The 10191-nt window shown below is 25.3% G+C and overlaps 2 protein-coding genes across 2 annotated transcripts; both read right to left on the bottom strand.

Annotated features, from left to right (window-relative positions):
- Positions 1 to 637: 637 nt before the first annotated feature.
- On the bottom strand, positions 638 to 2205 carry LOC128958085 (tRNA pseudouridine synthase-like 1). The gene is made up of 8 exons (XM_054303900.1): positions 2043 to 2205; positions 1914 to 1983; positions 1657 to 1853; positions 1424 to 1591; positions 1100 to 1349; positions 903 to 1032; positions 796 to 831; positions 638 to 726 (listed from the first exon to the last, which is right to left on the bottom strand). The coding sequence occupies exons 1-8, from the start codon at positions 2129 to 2131 to the stop codon at positions 638 to 640; spliced, it is 1029 nt and encodes a 342-aa protein (XP_054159875.1). The 5' UTR covers positions 2132 to 2205.
- Positions 2206 to 2925: 720 nt separating this feature from the next.
- Positions 2926 to 8219, bottom strand: LOC128958083 (tyrosine decarboxylase-like). The gene is made up of 10 exons (XM_054303899.1): positions 7746 to 8219; positions 7381 to 7506; positions 6338 to 6472; positions 6011 to 6233; positions 4490 to 4572; positions 4257 to 4324; positions 4100 to 4190; positions 3883 to 3981; positions 3460 to 3561; positions 2926 to 3387 (listed from the first exon to the last, which is right to left on the bottom strand). Exons 1-10 carry the CDS (start codon positions 8058 to 8060, stop codon positions 2926 to 2928), a joined length of 1704 nt encoding a protein of 567 aa, XP_054159874.1. The 5' UTR covers positions 8061 to 8219.
- Between the last annotated feature and the right edge of the window lie 1972 nt (positions 8220 to 10191).

The raw sequence follows: 10191 nt of genomic DNA, 5'->3' as shown, positions 1-10191 counted from the left end.
TCAAACATATTATGATTGATTGGTATTTTTAAAAAAAATTGACAAACATTTTTTTCCTAATGATATTTTATCTGCTTATTGTAATGTTACCGGAAAATTATTTTTATGTGTTACTACTTAAAACAGTTTAACTGAAATTTTATTAACTACTTAATAATTATATAAATTATATTTTCTCTTTATTTGTCAAAATAATGTAATTAACAATTGCAACAAATATAGTCAAATATAATTTATTCAATGCTATTATAAAATTTATACAATAGATGACCCATACAAATTAGCGGTAATTGAATTTTTATTATCATTTACTTTAATAGCATTAGACGTATATTAAAATATTTTTATAATTCCTAAATTTAGATTAAAAATTCAATTATTTAAGTGAATATTTTAAGTGAATAAACACTTAAATTGAAGATACTATAAGAATGTTAAGTGTTTGTCTATGTTTACAATTTGCTAGACTTTATGTAAATAATAAAATAAATTATTTCCTCTGTGTATTTGTTTTTAAATTGCTTAAATTATTTTCATAGAAAAACATTTAATAAATATTAATTGATATAAATTTTCTACACTTTATTAAAAATTATTTGTTTAAATAAATAATAAAAAACTAAATATTATGAGAAAGTTATTCATGAAAATGACTAATTTCTTTATAATTAGGATAACTGTTTGCATATTGATTGCTACTATTTCCTGATTCGTCTAATTCAAGATCTATATAATCAATAAAATACACCAAAAATAATTAATTAAATTTTAAAAATATAAAATGTTATAAAATACCCATTTGATCGTAATGCACATCCATTAACCATAAACCTAAAGTAATTAAAGATAGTTAAAACAAATTTAATAATTATAAATAATTAATATATTCAATGATATCCAACCTTTGGCCGGTGCTATAGTCATCTTATGGTTCCAGTGTTTATATGACGGGTTGTTTAAAAGATATTCAATTTTTTCAATACTAAAGCAATTGAGAGCCACATCAATAATGCAACCAATCATACGTCTTATCTATTATTTAAATATTATTATCATTTTTTAATATACAATTTACTTTAGTATTACAGGTATTTATTACCTGATTGTATAAAAAAGATTTGGCTGTTATTTCAAAGTTAAACAAAATGATCGGATAATTTGTTTCAGTTTGTGTTAATGAATATAAATGTTTTGTTTGATTCAATTTAAATTTAGTGATTGTCTTAATGGTATTAGAGGTGATCTGTCGGTTGTTTATAATGCCTTCTTTGGTTGTGAACGACGAGAAATCGTGTTCTCCTTCAAACATATTCATCGCTTGATTGATGGCTTCAATATTTAGCGGTCCTCTAATATAATGTCAATTGAAATCCATATGAAATCTTAAATTTATTATATATATCAAACAAAACATGTTATTTACTTAATTATATGACATCTGTTTAGTTCACAAATGGGTAGAAAATTATCGAGACATTCATGGTATGACTTATCTTCGGTGTCCAATACAGCCAACCGATATAAATACGTTCGTGACTTAGCACACGATCGGGCATTGAATCCATTGGGAACTAATTGAACACTTAATAATCTAAAATAAATCAATAAACCAATGATTATATGACAAACACATCATTTGACTCAATCAAGACGTGCCTAATATCGTGTCCATTCTTAAGCAAATTGGTATTTACTGAACTAATAATAAACGATGGCTTATATGTAGTGTTATTGTAAGGATGTGTCAGATCCACATGAGCCGAGTTGGCCAACGCGTGGACACCACTATCTGTGCGGCTACTAATGGCAAGTCTGGCGCCATAAATAGGTTTCAACTTCTTCTCAATGGCGCGCTTTAAAAGAAGTCATCAATTGGTCACTGCATTGACAACAAGCCATCAGTTATTAATTACTTCGAGTTGATATTGAACTGACCAGTCAGTCACCGATGTCTCATCCCGTCGTGTTTGTCGTTGAAGTCCTCTAATGTTAATAACATTATGTTTTGGTAAAACAAATATAATAATCAAATGTATGCTAACGTATAGTGGGTTCCGATATATGAAAACTTTAAGAAATAGCGACAAGTTTTGAGTCCTTCATATGACAAGTGTTTGGTTAGTCCTCCCATGTCTTCGGTGTCTTCAATGGTAATGATGTTCGCAGTTATGACCGCATGTCTGACATACAATGTGTGCGGCAATAGAGGTCACTATAGTTACAGTTTGTTATCAATTATTGTACGAAAAAGTTATATATTTATTAAATTACTATTTTTTATTAATAGTAAGAAAATTATTAAAATTAAAAAATTAGTATTTTTTGTAGAGTTGACTGTTTTACTAATTATAATATAATTAAAAATGATTAATAAATCAAAAGAATTGTCGGTTTTTTCAATTATTGATATTAAAATTTAAATAATAATTACTATCAATTATTGTCCATGTACAATTAAGTAAAAACATCAAATTTAAAACTATACAATAAAACCAGTGATAATTATATAGTATATAGCATTTCCAAATCAAACTTTTATGGCATATATTAATAGTACTTCTTATACAATCATATTATAACCAAAACATTGATTGTTGATAATCATTAGTCCACATTATTATTATTCTGTATATCATATGATTTGTTAAATAATTAAATGATTTATTGCAAACTTAATATTATTTGAACAATTACAACAAATGACAAAATTGAATGCAATCTATTGATACTTATTTATTTAAATTTAGTTTTTAGTTAACATGATTTTTAAATAAATAATAATAATTAATATATTATTAATGATACAATTATATAGTATTATCATTTTAATTATTATTATTAGATAACATAAGAACTACAAATTGAAAGCTAAATATATTAATAATTTAAACAACAATTAGATTAAGTATAGATATGTTAAATACATTAGACAGGAGTACTGTATTGAATGTTATTAGAGTCACAATCTGCCGGATCTGATGTATGTCTTCGTTGATTACCCGAAGATGAGAGGGCGCGCACTATCTTTGGATTATATAGTTTAGGGTCGGAGACCATCCTTACAAAGAAACTTCTTTTATATCTGAGACTCATCTTTCTCTTCCTGTCTAACATAAACACTTCATCGACGGCCTCGTCTTCTGCATTCTCTTTTTGTTCTTCTTCGACAGCTTTCCTAACTTTTGTATCCATTTCCATCATTTCAAACAAATCAGTTGCCATATCGGAGATGACTTTAAAAGCATGATCCACGTCCTCATTGGTAGCTCTTTGGGCGCACACACAGAAGCGGATGACAAACTTGTCATTAAGAGAGGCCGGAACCATATGGAGCTTTCTTGAGGCGTTTATTGATGATAACAGCTTCTGGTTGATTGTATTAGTGCCCTATCGTTGTAAAACAAGTAGTTTTTGTAAGTGATTAGTAATTTGTCAACAATTTATGCAAACAATGACTACCTTTAGGCGAAAGCAGACTAATCCCAGATGTACTTCATTTATCACTTCAAATCTCTCATCTTTTCGCAAAAGAAGTTCAAAACGTTTAGCCAGTCTTACGTGCTATCAATGAATCAAATAATCAGACATTGATTGACACATAATTCACTAAATTTATTAATGATTTTAAATATTTGACTATTTTTTAATTGAAATTTTTAAAACAAAAAATGCATTAAAGGTTTAAATATTTTAATTAAAAACATTTTTATGTTAACTCATTAAACTTAAAATATGAAAAATGAATATATTTGTTGACACATTTTACTTTAAAAAACATTTTGATTATTATTAAAAACTTGTTTATCATTAAATAAATTGATTATACAATTAAATGAATAATGAAATAAAATGATTTGTTTGATAACTCATTAGAAGATATACTTCTCTAATGTATTTCTGTAGTCCCTCCACACCATAATTGCGAATAACAAACCATAGTTTAAGGCTCCGAAACCTACGGCTCAGAGGTATACCCCAGTGCTATAGTTATTGAAAGGGAGACAAGTTTTTTTTGAGTGAAAAAATAAATAAATATTTTTTTTTGAAAAATGATCGCATATTCTCTCTATGCATAAGCTTTATAATCATTACTACTGACGCGATAATCAATTGCTTTTTCAGAGTAACTGTGCTGTAGATAAAGTGGATCGACTACCAGGGCTTCAGTGAGTTTGAAGCGATCTTTAACCCTGTGCTCAAATATTTTCACAAAAATTACATTTTCACGCAAACAATTGTATAGTTTTGTGACATACCATAATAGGGAGCAATCAAAATTGACCAACATCCATTTATTTGGATTTATATTAAATGATGAAGCGTACTGTCAAATAATATTATTTTTAATATTTATGTTTTCATAATAATAATACATATCTTATTTGAAAAATCAAATTGATTTTCAAAATATTTTTATCATTTTATAAATATAATACTATACTATAAGTTATATTTTATGCTATAATTTAATAATGTTAACAAAACTCACTTCAATGCCATACATGAGATACTGAAACTCGGGACAAATGAAAGCACTTCCCGCATAAGCGGCGTCCACGTGAAGCCATACGCCTTCAATGGTTCAAACATAATATCAATACTATATTAAATATGACTTTATTTGACTTCAAATATTTATCTATAATATATTATATAATAACTATAATTTTATAAGTAATTGTGACATTATTAGTAAGTTATTAATAGCGATAACTGTATAAAACTATTATTTCTTTATTATATCTAAGATTATATCTTTGTTAAAATTACATAATATAATTAATTTTATTTTTTATTAATTATTTTCAATAATTTTATGTATAATCAAATATAATTTAAACGTAATAATAGAATTATGTTATGCTTTTATATAATCGATTAATTAGTAATTAATAAAAAATATTTTGTTGTATACTATTACTTGACAATATTTTATTGGTAGTTCCGTAAGTTATGTATTAATAATAATAATAATAATGATATGATTTATATTTAATTTAATGATTAAAGTTTTGTATGTTTGTGTTGTTTTGCTGAGTGTTTGGTATCGCCAATTGTGTGTGTGTTTGATGCCGACGGTTAGGTTACCGATCGGCCAAACATCTGAGTTCCCCCGACAAGCAGTTCAAACCTGTCCACTAACCCATTGGAAGGTTTGGGAGGTTTATGTAATGGTTTTTATGAATATTTATGAAAATTACAAAATATTATTTTCTAAAATTTCCTATAAATTAGGAATACTCACTAAAATATAAATGAGTTTAATTATAATTAATTATATTTTGGTAATCAGTAATAAAAATTTTAATAATGTATATTTGAATTTAATCAATAATTATTTTTATAAATTATTTATTTATAATTAATTGTTAAGTATTTAAATTATTTAATTATCAATTTAATGATATTTATCAACAAAAAAAAAATATAAACCAACTATTTTGTATCCTTTATTAAATATTTTGTAAAAATTGCCTATTTTTAAAAATGAATTAATATATTAATAAATTGTTGTCAATAAAAATAGTACAATATATACTATATACTGTATATAAAGTTTATATATTGATTATCAATTAAATATAGTATTGTATAACTCAAAGTTTGGACAAATATAGAAAATCTAATTTTTAAAGAAATAATTGCATCTAATGTTGAAATGTTTGAGTCATTCATTGTGTTCACATATTTCATACATCTTTATAAATGTAATTTCGTAGACAATATTTATCACTATTTGACCGTTAAATTTGATGTTTGAAAAATCAATTGAATTTGATGTTTGAATACTCTATACAATCACTTCCAATAAATTTTTATATTTTTAAAATTAGTTTAGAAAAATTTAAAGACTTGTTGTCTATAATAATTTACATCACAATCCTTTGACAATATAAATAAAATTGGATTTTTTTCAAAACAAATGCATAAATATTATTTAAATATTTTTTAGTTGACACATAAAGTAATAAAATTAAATAAATGTATAAAATAAATGTATTAGTCATACCCTGGTGTTGGCAGACCTGTCCTATTTCATGGAGTGCATCAAAGGAACAGCAAGAAGTAGTGCCGAGAGTGGCGGACACAAAAAATGGGACCAAACCGATGGCCCGATCCTCTTGCATGGCTTTCTCTAATGGCATTCCTCTTAATGTAAAATTCTCGTCCGTATCGAGAATCCTAAGCTTTACAAATGCAATCATCGCTGCCTTCTCTACACATGAGTGAGCCTTCAAAGTAAAGTATAATAAATAAATGTGTTTTCAAAGACATTTGCATTTAATAATAATAATAATAATAATATATTTGATTGTATTATAGTTTGAATACTTACTTCCTTAGAACAATATCCTATTAATTTGGACAAAAGCACCCCTTCCTCGATGAATGGTTGCTGTTGTTTCAACAAACGTATGGCATTATGTCGAGCGGCCAACAGTGACACCAAAACACAATCACTCGCTGATCCCTAAGTTAATATATTTCATATTATTAACTAAATTATTTCTATTTAAATTAAATATACAATATTTAACCACTAAAAGTCTAAAAATGTATAAGTAATATGTATTGTAATTTTTCATTTCTATATTCCTATATATATATATAATCATCTAATTAAGTTATTTTTAATGATCCATTAAACTTATTATCAATATAAATAACAAATCAAAATTTTCATACACTACCAGGGTATTACTGAATAACGATAATTAAATGATTTACTTTTGAGTGTTTATTTACTAAATAATAGCAGTTTTCCATTAAAAGTAATGTTTTAATTTTTAAATTCGGTTTATTCTAGATATTTCAGTATATAATATCAAAAACATTATTAATATTTGACCTAATCTATTATTTACGTAATATAATACTAAATTAAAGTAAAAAACAGTAAAAATTTGTGAAAAATCAAATTTGATTAATAAAAATCTTATGATTTTTTAGATATTTTTTAATTAAACATCTATCCACAGAATTTATTTTCAATTAACAATCATAATTTTGTTGGTAGCTAATTTAAAGTACTAAGTTTTGTTGCCTATAATTTAATATTTACTGTAATATATTTTAAAATAAAATACAGTAATGTTATATTTTTTACAAATTACTTAACTTTTTTGAAATCAAAACTATTCTTCATTTAAATGCAAAGAATTTAATGAATAAAATTTAATAAATAATTAATATATAATAAATTCCAAAAATAGCTAAAAATTCCTTACAATACTATTATATAATGAATTGAACTCAATTATACCGACGAGAGTAAACTCAATATATTTTTATCAATCTATTGTATATACTGTAGTATACAACAGTATACTACAGTATATTATATACTCAATTGAATTATGAGTATAATAGTAGGTATACCTGAATAACTCCTCCACCTTTGCTTTTATGATCTGAATGACAGAGGAAGTCATTGGGTAATCCAATCATTTTGCCCATCCAGTCCAACATTATGATCTCCAACTCTGTACATACAGGACTGGCCGCCTAAATATTTTTATGAAATTATATTGATTAAATAATATAAATCTTTTTTTAACAAATAATAAAATATCATATTTGACAATATTTTAAATAATCATTTATATCTATACAATAAATATAATAATATGTTGGATACAGAGCTGTAAAAATTCATAAACAATATAAAATATGGTAAATTATTAATTATTAATAACAGTATAAAATAAATATAAAAATATATAGTAATATAAAGTGAAACGAACCCACGAGAAGCCAACACATCCAATAGCATCGGATAACATATCGGCCAAAATAGAAGGGTAGGAATTGCCGGCCGGGAAGTATGCGTGAAACCTGGGATGTTGCCAATGGGTGACTCCCGGCATAATAAAGTTTTCAAAGTCTACCATTATTTTGTCCCAATCTTCTGATCTTTTAGGAGCAGAATCAGGTAAGAAGTTCTTAAGATATCCCGGTTCCACATCTGGTGTGACTTTTCTTTGAGAGATTGTCTCTAAATAGTCGGCGATATAGTCAACCATTTGTTTTCCGCGACAACGAAACTCATTTGTATCCATTTGTTTGGGAATTTCCTTATTTAGGTTATCTTTAGGATTATTAGTGTCGAGATTTTTGGCTTTAATAACAATCGTTCCCTTTTTGTCAGCGCTGGTAGTGGTTGCTGAAGATGTCGATGTCTCACCAGTCAGTGCACCGGTCGATGTTGTGGTCGGTGACTGAGTTCTATCGAAAAGGGAACGGCAATCGCCAAATAGGCGCAGATAACACAACCAGTCAAAGTGCCACAGCTTGACTATTTTATAGCACTTTACTATTATTGATATTTATATAAATTTGATGTTTAATATACAGTATATACAATATCTTCCAAACACTCATATATACAGCAACTATGATATGAAAATTATTGTCAATTAATTGACAAATTCATTGAAATGCCTCACTTTTATGACACATCATTTGCCAAGAAGTGTGTACTTATATCAAGTGTTTGTCTCTCAGTGATTACACAATTACAACATTTGTTGATAAAAATAGTTATACAATATGTTAAATATAGAATATCAATGATTTTTGACCACTTTTTATAAAACTTACAAATATAATGAACATATGATAGTGTGATAACAAAATGATTAAACTTGACAGTGAGTTCACACTCTTTACCACAACTAATGATTGGTAGTCCGACCGCCCGTTTCATACAAGTGCTCAATGGTTTCCTTGGAGACAACAAAGAATATTCTTGAGATCACAAAATAATTTTTTTCAAAGCTTTTTGGATGCCTTTGGATGCCATCATCGAGAATGTGTTATCATATAAAGTGATGCGAGACTTGTTTAGAGAGTCTATGACTTATATAAACGGCATATCATATCATCATTTCATAGTTTTATTTTCAATTAACTTCTGGTATAATATATGGCAGCTCTATAATAGTTTAATATTTGACCCCAAACTCACACATCACATCTCATATTTGTATGAAAATAAATTGTTATCACATCTCTCTCTCTCTCTCTCTCTCTCTCTCTCTCTCTCTCTCTCTCTCTCTCTCTCTCTCTCTCTCATCAATAGCATAACACAGAGTAATATATTTCATGTTTAAAAGTATTCGCATTTTTATGGGTTATAATCGAGAAAAGCAAAAGCTATGATGTATTGTATGTCTTTGTCTGTAATAACAGTGCCGTTATAACCATAAATAGTTGTATATAACATGTAATGCAATTCATTATTTTTGAACGATCCAAATGAAATTAAACAATTTTATTAAACTTTTATCTTACAAACATATTTAAATTTAACATATAAACATATAACTTAATAATAAAATGTTAGCTTAAAACAAAACATTATAAATACAGTATATGAATCGTATAATATGATCAATATAAATTATAATCTATTTTAAAATAAATAATACAAAAAAATAATATCATATTAACAACTATGAAATGAAATTAATGTAAAATTAATAATAATAAACTATATTAAATTTTTAATGTTTTACAGTATATATCAAAGTTTAAATAATTATAAATTTGATTTTTACTTAGTATTAATTGATTTTCAACTTTTTATAATACATGTATATGATTTACTTTAATAATAAAAAGTAATAGTAAATAATACACTTATAACTTAGTACTAATTAATAAAATACTTATATTTGAATATTTTATCATATTATATCAAAAATAAAATAATTATAATAAACATTTTAATATTTAATAAATACTTTATCAATATTTTAAAAGTTGCTTTTGTTTATTTAGGCATATAATAATTTTATTTTTAATATATTTTTGGTATTTTAAATCTTAAATATAATTATTATTATTTATATTTAATTGTAAAATACAATGTCATTACATTTGTTATTAAATATTATATCTTCTAATATCGATTTACAAAAATACAAGAAACTGTTCAATAATATCAATTATTGAATAATAATATAAATCTTAATAATATTGTACAAACTTCTAGCTTTTATAATTTTGGATTATTATTAACTTAAAAATTAAGCATAAAAATATTGAATATTAATATCTTTTAATAAAGTTACATAATAAGTAAGTAATATAATAAATTAGTAAATTTATTATAATGAAATAATAATAATAATAACATAATTTATCATATGTTGAGTATCCAATCTGATACATAAAAACATAACAAAA

The sequence above is a fragment of the Oppia nitens genome, unplaced genomic scaffold (genome assembly GCF_028296485.1).
Source record: "Oppia nitens isolate AA-2021 unplaced genomic scaffold, nextdenovo-longstitch-racon4-pilon3 scaffold3_pilon_pilon_pilon, whole genome shotgun sequence".
Classification (NCBI taxonomy): Eukaryota; Metazoa; Arthropoda; class Arachnida; order Sarcoptiformes; family Oppiidae; genus Oppia; species Oppia nitens.
The sequence above is the reverse complement of the archived record's forward strand: the minus strand, read 5'-3'. Positions and strand labels throughout refer to the sequence as shown.